The sequence below is a fragment of the Notothenia rossii genome (assembly GCF_949606895.1).
Source record: "Notothenia rossii genome assembly, chromosome: 12".
Lineage (NCBI taxonomy): Eukaryota > Metazoa > Chordata > Actinopteri > Perciformes > Nototheniidae > Notothenia > Notothenia rossii.
Window position 1 is genome coordinate 8,183,974 of NC_136911.1, and position 20,043 is coordinate 8,204,016.

Below are 20,043 nucleotides of genomic sequence, written 5' to 3' on the forward strand. Positions count from 1 at the left end.
AAACAACCCTGTTCTTTCATAATCGACTCACCTCTCTGTAGTTTAATTTGTAAATGTACGTACTTATCTCTCCCTCTGCAATATTTCCTTTCTGCTCAGTCCTCTCCTCAGCAGGTTTCCAGCGAATAATCGCTCATGTGTTAGTGGGTTAATGTGTAGGCCCCTTAGATAAATGGTTGTTTGGAGGCAGAATCCCATCTCATACAAAACACAATAATTGACCTACTTCTTTTTCTTGACATCCCTAGCCAACACCTAATGAGTTTATGCTGCATGTTTGTGTGTATATTGTTCTGGTTAGCTCAAGTTGTACTGTTTGAATGCATGTACTTGTCTGTATACCTGCCATGTTGTTATGAACTGTCATTCTAGCACCTCTTTACGGGCCTCAAATAATCATAAAACTAAGGCTAAGGCATAGGGCTATAAATATTACAGCTCCATGCTTTCAGATCTCTGTTAAAATGCTAATGTACACATATTCACGTTTTTATTGGTTGCTGCTCTATTACAGACTGTTTTATTAGTTGTGCTATTAATACTCCTTCTCAGTTTTATCAGTGAGGTGGTGGTAGTATTAAGATTGTGGATAGAAGTTGCTGGTTCAAACTGTTAGAGGTAGTATAGTAAAATGTACACCTTCTATTGAGATACTTTTAAGAATAAATCCATTGCAATGATTTGGCTACTTTTCAGCCAGATGTATGTATTTGGCTGAGGTGTGTGTTGTGACCCAGGGAATTGGTGGAAACCAGCATGTGTTTTCTGTCAGGTTTCACTGTATAAATAAAGGTTGTAAGTTATTACTTTGCATATCTGCTCAAAGTTCAATTGAGCATTGGGTCCTGACCTGTCTCATTAATTCCCTTCGCTGCCTCCTCCTTCATTAGTTTGAATCCAAAGCCAAACAGGAAGAACCATGTCTAAATGATTTACAGTAAAACAGATAACACTCACTGGATGATAGCGGGACTTTGCAGCATTATCTGGATAAATTAGAAGATAAAAGGTTTTTCTCTCAGGAATGGAATGTAGAGCAGTATCAGAACCACAATTTAGTGTATAATGGTGGCAGCTCCTAATTCAAGCAGATTCATCTGAAATGCAAAGACGTGTTTATAGTTTCCACCTGGTTTTCATACCAGATGTACAGGGTTTGTCTGTTCCATTGTACTGGGTCCTAGTCCTTCCCATTTGGAAAAGTTAGTTTGAAATAATAAGCTTGTTGTTGATAAAAAATTGCAGATCATGTCATTTAAAGATGTTGGTGGTAAGGTGTTGCTCAATCAGTTTTGGTGCTGGCTGCATCATCCTACCTTTTCAGGTCTCTAGAGAGCAAAGCATTTCATTGCAATGAGATAAGTGGGACATTTTTCTTTGATTAAAATACTCCCTCTTTGGTTTATATAATCGTCCCTGAGGTGTCGTTTAAAAATTCACGTCCAACTTTTACCATTGAAAAAAAGAATAAGCCTACCAGTTGTGGCCTTTGTGATAACACAATACAATACCTAATCCAGTAAAATGCAACATTAGAGTGTGAACAGAAGTTTGCAGTTTTTCAACATAATTAAAAGTGAAGAATGTTTGAACTTTGATTTTGTAAATGGTATTTTGTTATTATCAGTAGGAATGAAGAAATAATTTGACAGCCTCTAACAATGTGAGTCTCAAAGGCCGAGCTGTTTTCAGCACCTTGTCTTAAAACCACAGTAAAATACTTGCATCTTCTTAACTAGTGAACAAAGATTATTCTAACATATGCAAGAGCAGGAGCACAGTACTCTGCTTTGGCTCTAAAGTGTGTAAAAAGCATACTCATTAGTCTGAAGTTTATGAAGTGTTATGCCTCACATTGAGCAAGTATGTGGCACACATACTGTAACTACCATACCAACTACTGTTATCAGCACTGCTCTGCATACCACCTAAGATAAGTGGTATTACCTGCAGGAACACATAATGCATGTTCAGTTCAAATCAGCCCCCTCATAATGAGTAATACAGTGCTATTCTTTTTTAATCATATGTTGATTGATTTGATAGTATGGCTATAATGCATTATTTAAAACCCTTAAGTTTCATTCTTTATATCTGTCAATACCACCAGGGGCACTGTTACAACCTTTGTATAACTAGACTACTACTGTCCCCTTGTCTTAAACATCAAACTGGATGTAGTTGACAAAGTGGAAGAGAGATGTCAATTCTGATTAAGTTGAGAGGGAAGAGAAATGGACAGCGAGAGGGAAAGGGATGAAAAAAGAGAGACTGTGTCACAGGTGGAAACATAATTTCCTAGGCAGCTCTGACACAGTCTGTCAACCAGCAGAGATGGAAAAGGACTCCTGACAAACATACACACACATTGCAGCACAGACGCCCTCGGTCTCACGAGTGTTTAGATACACATTGGCTGGTAAACAATTTCCAAAATTAACATATAAAGTGGAAAAGGTCCGCATAGACATGAACAAACAAACTTCCAAACTAACATTACAGGCAGACTGCCTACTTCAGTTGACTCCATAATAGTCTCTATCATCAGTGATGTAACTAAGAATCACAAGTGCTCTATTAGGCACATGTGTTTTTCCCATCAAGCTATTAGCATAACTACATATAAATGCAAACAGCCCTGTAGTGCGTACACACGCTATTTTAGTAATCTCAGATGTCCATTTAAGTTGGAAGTGACTCTGGGCAACACACACACACACACACACACACACACACACACACACACACACACACACACACACACACACACACACACACACACACACACACACACACACACACACACACACACACACACACACACACACACACACACACACACACACACACACACACACACACACACACACATGCACGCCTACTTATGAATTCCAGGCATTGTTCTTTTCTTAAATGCAAATACTTTCCTCTCCCTTAATGAATATTAACCATGTTTCAATGGTGCGCCATTGCTACAAACATGTGATACGTGCCTTTATTTATTTTTTCTTAAATGTAAAGCTCCCATGATATACCAGGCACGGAATGAATGAGGTCTACGTAGGAGTCAGCCAACAGACAAATAGATCTTAATTGATCTCTTTCTTTTTCTCTCCCTCTCTGTCGGTCTCTGCAACTTCATCATAATGAATAGGATATTACCGCAAATCATATGCGCAGTTGCTCCACTCTGGGAACATTATATTTAAGGGCCTTCCCAGTTTTAAGTCCAATGTTTAATAGGTGCAATTGAGCGAGTAAAATAAAGGTGGTAATCAGAGCCATAGTTTTTACATTACATTCATATTTGAGACAATTGTTTCAAATGGAGAGAAGCCCTTTCTGTTCAACTGTTTCTATAAATTATTTGAACTATCTAGTTTCTGCTGGTGCACACGCCAGCAGGACAGAGTTCTGCACTGACTTCTCATGCAGGGCTGTATTCAATGATTGAAGGCAGCTCCAAGCTCTCTGGCCCAGCTATGCATCCATGCGGTCAGCTGAATCGACCTCCTCCAAACCTCAGAAGAAGCATTTCAGAAGCACCTTACCGGGGCTCTGCACCTCTTGCCCCCTCTCTGTAGAGTAGCAATTTATGCACACCACCCCCAGCTAGTCGATCAAACCAAGCTGCACCTTTCTAAGAAGAAGGACTCTTTACGATTTACCTCTTTGGGGTCGTTTTTTAAATAAGGGTAAGGAGGTTTGTCAGTTTAGAGAAAAAAAAAAAAACATAATTCACCCTGGGTAAAGTGTGAGCACAGACGGCTTTTAGCACACACCACTTAGCTACAAGGCCGATGTTCGCTTTGACACATTTAACTTTCTGCGAGAGGCACAGAGACAGGAACAAGTTGATGCAAGTGCAAGTTAAAGCTGTGGATTTGCCTGTGAGCACTCCTCAGTGCTAGTTAATTTTAGATGATGGGAAGACTTTGAGCGGGGGGAGAGCATCTGCTCTGAATGGTGAAAATTGCTTTTAAACACTGCTTAAAGAAGCAGAGATGAGGGAAGGTATTATCCAAATGGATTGGACCCACCATTAAAGATAGGCCAGAGGCATGGAAGGGACGGACGGTCTGAAGAAAAAATGGTGCCACTTTGGAAATGATTTAACTTCTCTGTGAGTTCACATGGACACGCTATTTATTTGTTCCATCCATCCAATACAATTTCCACCAAATTAAGGCATTCATTGGTCATCCAAGTCCAAGAAGGGTCTCACCTTCATAGACTCAACATATTCATTGGATTTTCCTCCATCACAAGACTACATTGGAGCTTAAGACATATCGTGATCAAAGCAAAGAGACTTTCAAACAGTATCTCATTACAACAGGAATTTCTATGGGGAAATTAATAACCAGTGGAAAGTGAATACCAGATCTGTAATTGGGTGCTGTATTTCTATTAATGGACTGTAGTAGCTGTGAAACGTTGTCAGCTTAAAGTAGAATAGAAGATGAATTCCAACTTTGACATGCTTAATTTAATACCAGACATATTTCCTGGTTTGCATTTATTTTTTAAAGTTTTCGATTGGAAGGGTTTGCTGGTGTGAACCGCCTGGCTATATTGGGGCTCAAGATTAAAAAATGGTGTGTAGTGGTGTACTGCCAACTTAGGCGTGAGACCGCAGGTATCTCCGGCTTGAATAATGAGCCAAGCAACATGATTGTCTACATTACTTTAGGCATTTAGGCAGTGTTAAAACAGGTAGCAGCTTGAAATAACACTTCTTAAGGCCCACTGAGTGAATTTCCCTGTTACTTCCCACAGGTTTCTCACCATGTGTTGCTCTGTCAGGCCGGATTCTGATTCATTCCAACTGCCTGTGTCTCTAATTGCTCTCACAAACAGTCATATACTCGCCAACTCTCTCTACCTGAATGACAGGGCTGTGCATGATACCACCTGCTGCCCTCTCGATTGTCTTCTTTGTCCATGTTGTATGAGTGTTCAATTGGCCCCAAAAACACAATACTGGCACGAGTGAATGAAATCTAAATTCAGGCTGAAAACACGTCCTTTCTCTCCCGCACCGTCTCAGTCACGCTCCGACAGATGACATTTGTCGAGACAGAAAAAGAGAGGGCAGACTGTTTTTGGCGGGCTCGGAAACCATGAGAGGAGAATAGCGAAGGATGATGAATACATGAATAATACATCTGTGCTGTCATTCCTCTCTTCCTGCTCCACCTCCCTCTCTTCATGTGTCAGCTGGAGTCGGTCCTGTGAGGCGCTCTGATCTTAGTTGGGATTGTCAGGTATGGTCGACAGCAAAGTGACACGTTGACGCCGGTCCCTCTGTGACACATGAAGCAGATCTTTTGTTAAGTGGGGTTGACAATGCAAATCAGAATGGTTTACATGCAAACAAGTGCCAGCAGGTCTGCAGATGCTGTTAAGTGATATTACAAAAGTGGAAGGGTTCTTTAAGTTGCACCTGCTCCAATAGGAATAATTGTCAAAAAACACATTTTCTATTCCAGTTTATAACTCCCATTTCAGGACAATAGCTTTCCACTGTTATTTACCAGGGATCAGGTCATTTGATGGAATTTCTGATGCAGTCTCTAAAAAGGATCTCTAGAGGTTTAAATACAAACACCCTTGAAAGGTTATCATTTATGATCATCATCAGAACAAAGGAAACAGTGACCGTGTTCTTTCAACCATATCATATTTATTAGACTCCATGAGCACTGAATCTCCTCCCCTCTTTCTCTCCTCAAATGGCAGGATGTTCTCGCCTTAATTGTAAATGCACTCTTCTGTATGCAAATATCAGTGTCCCCCTCTCCCAGCCTCCTTTCCCCATTCCCCTCCGATTTTCAATTAAGATCCAGACAGAGATAGAGGATCTCAAAGGGAGAGCACTATGGTGGGCCGGGCACTGCCTCTGCTCCAGACATATTGAGGGAGGGGGGGGTTATTGAGTGGCCATGACCCCGGAACACCCTCACCTCAATGGGGGATCACACATCTACGCCAGGCTTCTTTTTACCCAATTGTAACACGTCCTGATCCACCCAGCCAGAGGTGGACGTGTCCTTGATTAGAATAGTCATTGAAACGAAGAATTGAAACTGACTGTTAATGCGTGTGCGAGTATTGAATGTCGATGGTCATTGTGTGATAGTGAGCGTGTGTTTGGGCTCAGGATTGGCACTGTATGAGTATTAATAAGTCTTATTATAAGGATGGCTCCTAGCAAGTTGATGTAGATGATTACGAAATATATCTTTAATTGGATTAATCATCAGGTTAAAGGGTATGCTTTTGGAATGACCCTGCATTTGCAATATTTGATAACATAATTCTATTCTTCCTCATGAACTGTAGCTCGCTCAGTCCAGACGCAAACCCGGACCCATCGTTCCATAGGGAGGGCTTCGGACGCCAGAGTGTGTCTGAAAAACGCATCAAACAGTTTGAGAATGCTGCTGAGTTGGAGATCGTCAAGACGCGCAAGTCCAAGAGTATGGATCTAGGTAAATGATATGTTCTACTTTACACATGCACAAGCACACATGTATGGGTTCAAGAGTTTAATATCAACACTTACTTATGTACTTCACTGTTAATCAGTCACACTGCGAGTTGCTGTCCTGGCCCGACAATAGTTTGAGACGTAACAACCTGTAGAATGGCAAAGTATTGTTCAAACATGTACATTTTAATGCCTACAAATTACACAGATAAGATAAAACATGTGATCTTTAGATGTGCCGTTTGCTCACCTTTGGACACGGCTAGCTTTGTACTATAATGAGTTATTTGGCACAGCAGTTGTATTGGTTTCATTCTTCTCATCTACCTTTCATCAAAAAGTCAATAAGCATATTTACCAACAGAACTTTTACTTTTAAGGTCGTTGTTACTTTCAGTTTTTGGCCTTCATCTTGAGATCTAAGTACTTAGCTGTTGCACTACAACAAATTAAAATGCACCTGAGATGTGAGTAGCAATCACTCAATTCATGGGAAAAGTGTGTGCTTGAAAAGATAAATAATATAATAAATTAGGTACATGAGGTTAACTACAAAGTTAGCCTCTGCTGAATGACAACTTCAACTGTGTTTTCACAAGAGCTGGTATGATTCTTTGACCATTCCTGTGGGCCACCCCAAAGTGTTGATGAAATAGATCTTACTGTAACCTTTGACTCCTCAAGCCCTCAATGTATCTTACCCTTTAGCACTGGGTCAGTACAAGATGCAATACTATGAGATTGGACACACTTTCAAAGCAGAAATACCCCCCCCCCCCCCCACACACACACACACACACACACACACACACACACACACACACACACACACACACACACACACACACACACACACACACACACACACACACACACACACACACACACACACACACACACACACACACACACACACACACACACACACACACAGTCCTTTATTCCTGCCCAGCCAGCACCTCTCCCTCTTTGGCATCCATCCCCTATGATGTTGTGTCCAGTGGAGCATAGGTAAGAAGCAGGAACACAATGACTGCTTTAGTGACTGTCTAATGATGGGGAGGCCGGTGAGATGCTTGCATGTGCAGGCACACCCTCAAACACACAGTCTGTATCTAAAGAAGAAGATGGTGTGAGTTCAGAGCCTCTCCCACTGAGACTGAAGCAGAAGCTGCCTTCTCTCGCATCATTGGATAATCATAACGGATAACACTACTCTTTTCCACATGGAGGGAGCCCAGAGAACTGTAGGAATCTTTGACGCTCCCACAGACCAGTGCAGGTTCAGGCCACTGCACTCAGCTCTGTGGGATCCACCTTCACTGTGTTAGCACTACCCTTTGTACGCCCTCAAAACTTTTCTACAAAGTGAACCCAGACAAGACAAACTTTCAGTGGAAAGTGCTGCTTAGCAGAAAGATAACAGTAGGCCATCCTAAAGGTTTCACTGAGCAATTAGTCCAGCATAAAAATCATTTCCATTATGTTCTTAGTATCGAGTACAAGTATAATTGGCTATAACTGAGGACAGTAAGTGAGCAGAATGGACAGGATGCGAAGATCGCTCCATGATGGCGTTCTCATCATTGCAAATGCATATTTTATCAATTAATTTTATCAAAAAAGCTACTTAATTGTTCCAAGTTGGCATCAGCATGTATTTGTGAATTTGATTAGCTCTAAGAAACAGCAGTGTGTTTTACTCAAGACAATGCCTCACTCTTGGGATAACTAACGTTATTGATTTTTTACAAAATGATTTATCTATTACTGAATGTCGTCTTAGTTCTCAAGATCAGTGTTTAAAATGTATTACTCCCATTCCCCTTCTCTACCTGCAGGTGCCAGTTGAGTATGTGAATATCCTCCTGACAGAAATCCTTGCCAATATCTAATCATAATCTATTAGAGAGAATAACACAGCGTTCCAATGTTGCAGGGAAATAACCTACTTGTTCCGCTCATATAATAACTCTAGTAACTGACATGAGTTCCTGGAGGAGAAATGTTTCAGTCAATACATGAAACACAAGCTCTAGTGTGAGTTCAAAATGAAAGCTACATTTAATGATTTGTATCTGATGTCACAAATGTTCCATATATCTCAAAGGCGCCTACTGCTGCTGATTATTTTAATTACGTTTTTACATCAAAGACACACAATGAAAAATGGCCTATGGGTTATGTATAATATAATTGAAAACGTAATGAAAATAAAGAGGCCAGAATATATCCTCATTCCTTTTCAATTGCACACTGTTGGACATTACAGTTTGTCGTAAGTAGTTAGGTGCATGAGCAGGTGTAAGAATACCTACTTTCCATTAACACTTAAATAAATCTGTTTTGTGCTTTCAAAGCTGAACGGACTAACATGCTCGACAATGCTTTCCCCTACAGACTCTCATTTTATTCTGTCACTTGATTCCCCCCCCTTCTTTTAATCATGTTTCAGGTGCTTGCAAATCACATCAGCAGATGGATTTCATGACTTTGAAGCCCATCATTGTTGGAATAGGCTAAACTGGTCAGACCCCCCCCCCCCCCCCCCCCCTCTGTTCAATCCCATTTAGATGTGGAACAAGATTGAGTGAGGGTAGAAAAGGGAAGAAAGAGATGTGAGGTGCCACGGCTGGCAGTAATACATTAGCACATTTCAGCCACTTTGCCTAGTAAGCCTTATGATAGACAGGTCCTTCCATGTAGTCTAATATCTGTTCTTACATCACTATTCAGCTTCTACCCTGCACTTTCTGATTCTGTCTCTTTCTTCTTTGCATATTCTCGCCATCATGGTACAGATGGCACTAACCAATCTTACTTGTGTATGCTCTTTAACAGTAGCAGATGAGTTTGGCTGCAGCACAAGAACAAATGAAGGTAAGCAACCATGCCTGAATCAACCCAATACTGTCACAGTTATTACAATGGATGCTATGATAGGTCATCTGTTTCCATGGGTCATTACCGGAGATTGGAAACGCAGCCCCACACTTTCTCAATAACCAGCTCATAACCAACCATTATTGGCCGTGTAATCTTGGCACCTTTAGTCCCATATGGAGGAGAGCGCTGTTTGAGGTAATTGCAGCATGATCAAAAGAGGGTTTTCATAATGCTGAGAGGGAGTTGCATGGGGTTGAACTTGGCAACTAATGTGTGAGCCATTGTGCTTGTTCTGCAGTGCAAACGAGTGAAGAAAAAACACTCATTACTCAGGAGTTGTGTAGGGTTGGATGGAGTGGCATTTGCAATAAAGAGACACTCATTGCCATTTGGTCTATTTGCAATTGATCCATCATAGTCGGGCTGTTTTGAGCTGTGGTTGGAATATTTTAAAGTGCTTACCCTCTATGAAATTAAAACATAATGAGTTAATGACTGAGTCACAGGGGAATATTTTTGACTCTTTTTCAGAGCACTAATTAAAGTGCCTTGTGCAAATCACATATTACACCTCACCTTACTGTATAAGTTATTTCAATTATGCAGCAATAAAAAAGTAGTTTTCATGTTTCTTTTCAACAAACAATTTACTGATTTAAATGCACAACAGCAGGACAGTATTGAGCATCCTTGATTGAGATATGAAACAGTTGGGCTAATGATGATTCCTCTGTGACCCAGCATACAGAGGACGTCCTCTGTCGGGCTAATGATCCACAACTGTCGGAGAAATAGTAGCCCGCTCACTTCCAATGGGATACCTGGACACGGCCTTCCCCCGACCACCTTGGAGGCTATTTTTAACATAATTACCCTTTTACCGCCCTGCTTAAAGCCCTGGCTCTCTGAATAAATTATGTGTAATGGAGCCCCTGTCTGTACACAGATCTTTACATGCAAGTGCCCGTGGTGAATAATGGCTGGGAAGCATAGTTTTAGTTGCTCTAATTATACTATGGTCTCCTGTTCCTGTAATAACCACTGCTGATTTATTCATGGAGTTTGCCATACCTCCTCTTTAACGTTTAATAGCAATGGATCTTCTCCAATTAACTGTCCTTGCCCTTAATCTGGCAAAGAAACACAGCGCGCTGGCTTTTTTTGTGTTTGGCCGTCACAAAATCCAGGTACACTTCCCCCCTATTTGGTTTGATTGTTTTTCTTTTTGTGTATTTCATTTTGATGATTTTCATTTGTCCTCCAGACGTGTGGGGAGTGACAAACCCGTGTCTGTATGCAATGGGGGAATATGTATTTTCATCCCTCTGAATAAGAGGAAGATGAGGAGCAGAGCACTGAGGCTTCTGTTGTGTGATAGGAATCACATAATAGACTGGCATACAGAGAGCTGTCCGTCAAACTCTCCCAGGAGAGCCACGACTGCTTCTGATGAAAACAAAGGCAGGTTCGAGGCAGCCTGGGTCTATGGGCAAACTCCCTCTCTTTGCCTCACTCTCCCCCTCTCTCTTTGTCCCCCTGCTTCTCTCAGTCATTCGCTATACTAACTAGAAACAATGGCCAAGTGGATCGTGGTGCGGAATACCGAGTGTGAGGATAATTCCCTGCTTCCGATTAGAGCAGATGTCATTTGTGTTCCCTTGAACTGTTGCATCCTCCGCAGCTCTAACTTGCAATCCCATTGTGTCGAACATGCACCCTGGCTTCTGCGTGTCCGCTGTTGGCAGGCTTTACTTATAAGCTTCATGAAAACCCACATTTACATGGCATTTGCACTGGGTTGATTGAGTTTCATACACAAAGTATGAAAAATGACGGCATTTCCCTGCCGCGCTGTATCTGTGCTCGTTTCCTTTCCTTTAGATTGTCCTCTCCTGTCCTTCGCATGATGAGATTACTCCTTTCGAACAAAATGAATTACATGATTTTTACTTGAATTTGCTGGGTCTTGTAAGACTGTTCATGCTTTCTTGGCACTGAAATGTGCCATAGTAATCAGAAATGGAGGAACAAAGCAGTAAAAATGAATCTTCTGCTTTTAACCCCTGGACATTTGTAGCACACAGTAAAGTTTCATTTGACTGTCCAATGCAGCCTGAGGGCACACACACAGATGAGCTCTTCCCACTAAAAGGGATGCTACATTATAGGATTGGTGTTCCTTTTTTTTTTTAATGGTGCTTTCAGGATTGAGTTTAGGTTCTCTGGGGATTGGCTACTTTTATTAACATTGACAAAAAGGCGGAGAAAATTGTGTTAAAGACATAACGTTTACCAGTCTGGAAACCCAACACCACTGGCTAGATGACCTTTTTAGCCTATCTGACTTCTTTGACACCATATCTATAGACGCCATGGAAGACAGAGAAGCACTCACACTCTCAGTATGGCTGCATTGGTAGCAAACACAGCAGAAAGAGGAATGCCCTTGAGGTCCTCGAAAGTAGCTTGACAACTTTTAGTTTTCTCAAAAAATGTCAAGATGATGGAAATAGGAAAGATACATCTCCAGCTCTCTGCTGCATGTGTCCTCTGCAAGTGGCTTTGTACATGGTGTGTGTTTGAACCTTGAAACTCAGATAGCTAGCTAATCACTAGTGAGCTGCTGCAGGTTTGCTTGGTTAAGGGATCAAGAAGAGAATATCAAAGGGGTTGAGACAACAAAAGAGACAAGCTGCCACTGGTAAAATGATGATAACGGGAGCAGAGCTTGTATGCATTTCTGCACAGCTCTGCTAGTTTACCCTGTTCTCTCCTAAGCTCATTCATGCCCTGCTTTTGCAAACTTTGAGTATTCACAGTTCTCCATGTTACTTCAAACACTAAAACAAATGTATTTTGGAGGGGGTACTCCAAACAACAGTCACAAATAATTTTCTTCCAATGATGGAGGTTTGTTTTCTTTGCCTTATGTGTTTGGCTGTGCAACCCTCCATGTAAAGATCCACTGTGATCCCCCAGCAGCAGTGGGTCATGCCTCATTTAGGCCACTTTAAACATGTCCAGGGTCTTGTTGATTATAGCTCATATAGAAGTATGTGTATGCTGTGAGTTTCTGTTATTGTGTCTATTATGGAGTCCCTCTATGGGGCACACACACACAAACATATCCACCTAGTGTTTGTGTATGTGTATGTGTGTGTTCTGTTCAGTGGGGGTAGAGACAAGACCTTATAGCGGTATTTGCTATGAAAACTAACATGAAGAGCTGTAGGAGACGTTTATTTACAGCACGTGAAGCCACAGAGGAAACTGCAGCACACACTCACTACATGTGGAGGGTCTATATGGTCTACAGGGAGTCGTAAAGATACAATGCTGCTCTGTTCAGACTCCATCGACATATGCTTAGCCCTCAGAGAGTCAGTGAGGCTGCAGAAGTAATTGAATCAACAGTTTATCCATTATTACCAATAGTTTCCTCCGAAAACATTAACATTCAACAAGGCTTTACTTGCACATTTTCAGAAATCCATCTCGTTACGTTTGACAGCACATTGCTTTGCGCTAAATCGAGGCAAAAATAAAGGGGACAGAAAATCAACCAGGCCACTTGTTTACCATCCAGCGGGTAAGGCAAGAGCTCCGGGGATCTGACTGACGCTCCCTAACGAAATGAAATACCAATACCTGAGTTGTGCTCCGCTTACATACCCTAAACAAACCCCTGGCAAGCATTGGAAACATCATTACAGCTGTCCAGGGTGGGGCAATAGTGTTGAAGAGGTTTGCTGTTCAACATTCACTTTCCTTCCTACACATCTGCTCAAGCAGCTTTCACATTAGCAACATGTAGGTCTTTTTGAGGAGATTAAGCTTCTCCAATTAGAACACATTTCAAGCCACAAGTCATTAATTGATATCATGTGTACAAAGATAGTGGCTACCATTGGTTTGTGTTATACATATTTCTCATGAACCATATTTACATTATCATACATATGTGCAAACTAGAACTTTGGTGCTTTTCTCCTCCCACTAGTCTAATCAACATATGGCTGATAAGATAACTGAGCAATTGTCTGCCCTCATGGTGTGCTATTACCTGCCATCTACCATCCACCTGCTGAGGCCTTAGCGAAGGATTGCAGCTGTGATGTGTTTTTTATGCTAAGATGTTCTAGTGATTACAAGAGAATGGTGTTGGAAATTGAAGGACTTAGATTTGCTTTGTCTATATGCGGACTCTTTTCTCCATTCTTTCTCATTTACTAAAGAAAGAACAATCAGAGGACCACCTATGGAAATCATTTTAATTTTACCACTCCGTTCATACTTTTTGTGAACTTGTAATAGTTTAGTAAAACACTATGATCACTCTGGTGCCAAGGTACATTGGTGTCTTTGATATCGTCCAATTTATATGCATTATGTCTCGGTCTCGTAATTTAACTGTGCAGACACAAGGACAAAGGTTGAATTATAATTTCTCAACAGGGAAATGTCTCAGGGAAGATATAATACTCTGTTCTCATTTCACACACTTCATTGGCCAGGCAATGGTATCATTTGTTTTTCATGTTAATTGCCAGAACCACATTATATCTTGGCTTTCTTAGAGATCATTCCAATATAAAACTAGCAACTTGTGAATTATTCATTGACACGCAATGAACTTCGAGATGATGGTTTTAGGTGGCCTTTGTGGGGGAGTCACATGCTTTTAGTATGCTGGTATGCTCAGTGAAGCTATTTCTTATTTCTTCTTCCCATAGGTTCTAAAGAACAAGATGTGGGACCATCGCTGGGCCTGAAAAAGTCAAGTTCACTGGAAAGCCTCCAGACGGCTGTTGCTGAGGTGACGCAGAACGGTGAGATCAACGTCAACAGGCCCCGCTCACGGATCCTCCGGGGCCGCGGCTGCAACGAGAGCTTCAGAGCTGCCATTGACAAATCATACGAGAAACCTGGTACCACAACACCAGAGGAAGAAAACAGCATGGAGACATGTGAGTGATAGAAGTAATGTATGCAGTGTTTTTGTTTTTCCAAGTTCGTTTTTTTTATAGTAGCGATCCAGAATAATGCACTCAGAAATGTGCCATTTTATAATGTACAATAGAAGATATCAGTAGATCATTATAAAGAAATTCAGTCAGTGTAATATAGGCCAACTCAAAATTGCTTTCCCCTAGAAACTAGGTTAGGGATCCCCTTTTAGTGGTGTGTGTGTGTGTGTGTGTGTGTGTGTGTGTGTGTGTGTGTGTGTGTGTGTGTGTGTGTGTGTGTGTGTGTGTGTGTGTGTGTGTGTGTGTGTGTGTGTGTGTGTGTGTGTGTGTGTGTGTGTGTGTGTGTGTGTGTGTGTGTGTGTGTGTGTGTGTGTGTGTGTGTGTGTGTGTGTGTGTGTGTGTGTGTGTGTGTGTGTGTGTGTGTGTGTGTGTGTGTGTGTGTCATAAAGCACATCTGCAATAGGTGTGTAGGTTACACACTCATTAATATTCAAATCATTCATGTTGAGTGGAATTGTCAGAAACTGTGGCAGCATGTTTCCCCATGAGCCTACATACTCCTAAAGTGCATTGCCATGTTTTCAAACAGAGTGCATGCTAGGAGATATTACGCTGTTTACCCACAGAAGTCAGTCTCCTATTGTATCATATGTGGTTATAATATCTTAATATAACACAATTGCATTTACAATTATTCTAGTCTATGCGAGAACGTTTTGGCACGATCCACTGTATAACTGCCAGGATCCCTCACATTCTTTCTTCACTCTGCCTGATTCCTTTATTCTGAACTATTAAGACAGCATTAGAAAAGAAAGGCATGCCACCTTTCCTTTGAGTGAATATATCCATTCCTATTTGGTGTTTGATGACAAAAAGACACGCGTTTGGGATTGAAAGACAGCCGTCTTACGTTTTGAGACAGGTAATAACCCTGCAACACCACAAGAGTAATCACCAGATATACATTTGCATTCCCCATTAAAAGATTCCATTAAAAGAGCTGGGGGACATTTGAAAAAGAGGGAATTATTTTCCTGAAACGCTTTGTTCTCATAAGCTGTCGGCAAGCCACTAAATACAGTCTTATCTCTGCAAAGAAAAATGGGGAAAGCAACAGATTCCCCGTGCCGTGGTATATTGCATTCTCCTCCATGATATTCAAATAACTCTGTTTTTCAATTTAGATAAAAGCAGCCAGTCCGTGCTCGTCACTGAGGTTAATAGTCAAAGTTGACAGATAAGCCGCTGCTTTTCTCTGCTCCCAGACTTTTATTTACATAAAATAAGAATGTGGCATCACCTAAAGAAAATGTGTCCCCACAAGATATCCTGTAAGGCAAAGTGCACTTTCTCTTGTGCTACTTTGAGTTGCATCGTTTGAGAAAAGAAAAAAGAAAAATCTGCTCTGCTGAGGAAAATCCTTTCTTTTGTGTGTTGGAAAAAGACAGGCAATTTTACATGTCTGTCATAACCTTCACCGACAGGCCAGCTTAAATGTCCTTGATTATTAAAGCTGGAAAGTTTCACAGAAGTGACTAAATGTTTCCTGCGGTTGTCTGTCTCTGTCTCCTGACACTTTCATCAATGCTTCTGCTGTCAAGATATTTTCCATTCGTAAAATTGTGTTTGACGGCCTCTCGTTTTGATATCCAGTATTAAAGTATTTCATCTTGTGTTGTGATCGAAAATATCGCTTTATTTAAAAGATGCAAAAGGAAAAAAAGTGCGATTAAATTACATATTTAATTTGATTTGTGTTTCCACATAACTCAAAATAAGGCCTTTTTATGAGTACATGTAAATACTTCCCCGTGAGTCACAAAAACACATGGCCACCTCCCTCTGGGACATTCTAGATTACAATGGTAGTATGTTATCTTCTATCAGCATCATTAGCGACATTAGGGTTAACCCTAATCTCAGGCATTTCAATAGCCAGATACAGCTCCCAGCTGCTATTTGCTGCTGCTGCTCTTAAGTGAATGATAAGCAGGCAGAAGATAGTCGATTGTTAAAACCAAACCTGTTTCCGAATGTGTGGACAATGGACAAAACTAAGAGAGGGGCCTCACAGCAATGAATTGCATAATTTTGCAGGTTTAAACCACTGCTTCGCTTTCTATTCCCGTTGTACGATGCCACATGATTCCATTAAAGTCATATCAAGATGGCAGCTGAAATAAATGGCTAACTCCACACATCACAAGAGAAGAAAGCTGTCCCTTGAAATGTGAATCCAGCCGCTCCACCCTCCGTCTCATTCCGTGTAACTCAAACCCATCATGCTTCCCTCCTTTTTCTTTCCTCATGATAATCACTCATTTCTCTTCCATTAAAGGCAGAACTTAAAGGCAAGACTGCTATAAGTTGTAATCTGAAGGACATCTACCTCACGCCTCATATCCAGAGACACAGCGTAGGCAGGAGCTATGACGACTGTGAAGTGCACCACATTTGCAATTAAGATCCCTGGGAGCCATTTTCAAGATTATTTAAATGTATAATTACTGACAGATTAATTACATTTTGCACATCAGTTCTGATTAGATGTGATGGAAACTTTGAGTTTAATCAACCCTGCATCACCTAAGGAGTTTGGTTTTCAATTTGATGTCTGGGTTTAAATTAGTTGAGACGTAAATTAAGAACCAAATGCATATGACTATCATTAGAGCTTTCATTTTTCCAGCACATTATTTTTATAGGAAATTCAACAGATAAGGGGGAACAAAATAAAGTTCTCTTCTGAGCTGTGTGAAATGTACACATTTGAAATAACTTCAGGCTTTCAGCTAGGTGAAAATATGTTCAACTGAACGCTTTTCTCAAAGGGGGTACAAAGTAAATATATTCTGCTCTAATGAGGCGCATGAATTCAGTGTGTTTTGTTCAAAGCTGCCATACCTTGTGGGACACAGTTTTTCTTCCAACGGTTTATCTGATGAAAGAACTATTTCTTTGTTATATAAAAAAGACAGTGGGGTTCTGATGTGCTGTTTTCAAATGGGGTTTCGGTGATCCACAGGGAGTCAAGTGGAAGTTACACTTTGTGTAAACTGTCTGCCTTTGTTGACTTGTATTTTATTTCTTATTATCCTTGTGTTATTTTGAGTGTGCTGCACTATCCTCCACTCAATTTCAACGTTTAACACCTCTCCCTTCCCCCTTATCTGTTCGCTCCAGTGGACGAGGACACGGAGGGAAGCTCCAGATCAGGTCGCGAGTCGATGTCCACCAGCAGCGACCTCAATTTGGGACCAGGGATGAATGGCAACCTTTCCAAAGATGACAGACAGAAAGACAAGGTTGGAGGCAAGGAAAAGAAGAAACCTGAACGGGATAAAGAGAGGGAGAGAGACAAGGACAAGAACAAAGCCAAGAAAGGCGTGCTGAAGGGCCTGGGCGAGATGTTCAGGTAAGACAGCTCATCTCAAAATACTAAACTCTCCCCTGTGTAGCCCCAAGCGCCAAACGCTATCTGCTTTATTTAATTCCACTCAACACACTCACCGCTGGATCATTCAGAATTTGAATGCATTCTCTGGATGTTGCCACTGCTAATCAGGGACCTCTCTCCTTGAACCCTGGGAGATGCAGGGAGCGGATGGAGGGGAGGGGGAATTATCGACCTCAAGGGCCTCTGGCTCTTTTGAGCCAGATTATTTTTAATAAGGGCAACATGTTTTATTCATTAACCCATGTGGACGCTTCTTCTTTCCAAACAAACTCAGTATTTGTTAACCAGCAGGCAATGTACAGGGCCCATACTGGTGCTATTGTTGGAGCTGTGGTTTGTTTCTTGGAATAAAAGAGCTTTTAAAGATAATGAAATCGATCGTGGGTAGGAATTGTTGCCTGTGGCTGGTTATTGCTGTCACATCACGCGGTAACAAGATTTTAGAGGTAGACCATCCTGGGATACGTCACCTGCTGTAGGTCTTCAACGTCATGTTGACACCTTACATACAACATGTGTTAAGGGGTGGCTTCAAACCAAGCAACTCTGAGGGCAAATGTAATGGTTGTTTGTAGGCCAATCGGAGAACAAATATATTTCCACTGCCTTTAATTAACTAATTGGCAAACACTTTATTACCAAAACATTATCGTGACTTGGACATGTACATGGACAATAATAGGAAATGTGGGCAACAAGAATATGGATGAAAATAAACATCCTGCGGGTATCCATCCTGTATCCCTGCCACAAGAAAATTAGTGGGGGAGTCACATTAATTATTTAAATGTATTGCATATTTGAATGTGGCATAAATTAACATTGGAGGCGGTACGAGCTGTTATCGTGCCGTAAGTTGTTTTCATGTGGATTAGTTTAATGGGATTAGTTAGCGTATCGCGGCGCACGGCTCGGTAATGAACAATAAAGACAACAAGTGTGTTTCGAGGTCACGATTGAGGAATCCAGGGAACTCGCTTATCTTCCATTATTTTCACTCTCCTGTTACCCTTATTTTTTCGCATCATGTGGTGTGACTGCATAATGACTTACCTTCTTTTTCACACCAGGCATGAGTAACGTATGTTCACAGAGAACACGCAGAGAAGTGGGCTGGATTACTGAAGGAAAGTGGAAAGTTGAGCCGCAGGTTTGACACTCGGTGACATGCAATCAGCGCCGTTGGCAAACCTTTTTGAGTGGCTGTGTGCGGAGCTTGATAGGTGACTGCTGGGTGATTTTTTTTTAAATGTGCACGTGAGCCCTCGGCATGCCCTCCTCGCCCTCATCATCGTTCTTCATTATCTTTGAGTGCCACCGCCACTTAGGAGTTGGCACGCGGCAGGCCTCGCTGACACCCCCACGCTCCATGCCTTTAACGCCAGGCCATTTGCCACCTGAATGCAAAAAGGCAGCATTCTGAACAAGAGTGTCTCTCCGCTTCCTTCTTTCTCCTACTCCTTGTTTTTACATCAAACACTCTATCCCTGTGCCGGTTTAGAAAGTTACAGTTTGCGAGGAACTGAGGTGAGAATAAATGCGTCCCACTGGATACAATAACAAACTTTTTTGTAAAGAACAGAATGTACTGATGTCTAATGCCTAGCGGTCAAAAAGAGAGGAGAGGGAAAGCTAGTGAAAAATCTGTTTCGTGTCGCACTCTCAGCGATTCCACCAAAAGTTTTGACAGTGTTTCAAAATGGAGAAGTTTCACTGTGCAGGAGGAAAGGGATTGGCTGGCAGAAACTCAACACTCTCAGGCTTATGAATCAAGGATATATTTTACATCAGCAAGTTTCACATGTGAGTGTCTCATCATTGCATCGAAAACATCAAAAAGACACCCTGGTTGGGTTAATCCTTTGTAATACTTGTCTCCGTGGTTTGTCATTTGCATAAAATAGACGGGCAGGCACTCGATTTCTCCTGCATTTTCTCACAAATGCATGTCTTATACTCACGTTCTTCCGCTAAGGAGATTTCAAGGAGTTTGCAGCGCACTGCAATTTGAGCTCATTTGCATGCGGGCCTTTGGACGGCCTGATGAACGTGTAGTGCACGTCTGCTTAATGGACAGCCTGATTGGGAGTGCATTAACATCGGAGCCAGGGGAAAGGAGGATGGCCTAATATAAGGAGAGAGAGGGAAGATAGAGCGAGGGGCCGTGAGATAAATACTGTGAGTGCAAGAACGACTGAAAGTGTGTGAGTGCGTGATGGAAAGTAAATTGACTGCCT

General features: G+C 41.5%; 1 protein-coding gene across 5 annotated transcripts in view; it reads left to right on the forward strand.

Moving 5' to 3' along the window:
* Positions 1 to 20,043, forward strand: part of pard3aa (par-3 family cell polarity regulator alpha, a) — a 300,089-nt gene that overhangs the window by 185,687 nt on the left and 94,359 nt on the right. For 4 of the 5 annotated variants that reach the window (XM_079661513.1, XM_079661514.1, XM_079661516.1 and 1 more), the window contains 4 exons: positions 6,346 to 6,494; positions 9,335 to 9,373; positions 14,113 to 14,346; positions 17,533 to 17,764. In XM_079661513.1, the coding sequence (XP_079517639.1) occupies positions 6,346 to 6,494; positions 9,335 to 9,373; positions 14,113 to 14,346; positions 17,533 to 17,764 (654 nt within the window). The remainder of the gene's footprint in view (positions 1 to 6,345; positions 6,495 to 9,334; positions 9,374 to 14,112; positions 14,347 to 17,532; positions 17,765 to 20,043) is intronic. The other variant, XM_079661515.1, reaches the window with a different exon arrangement.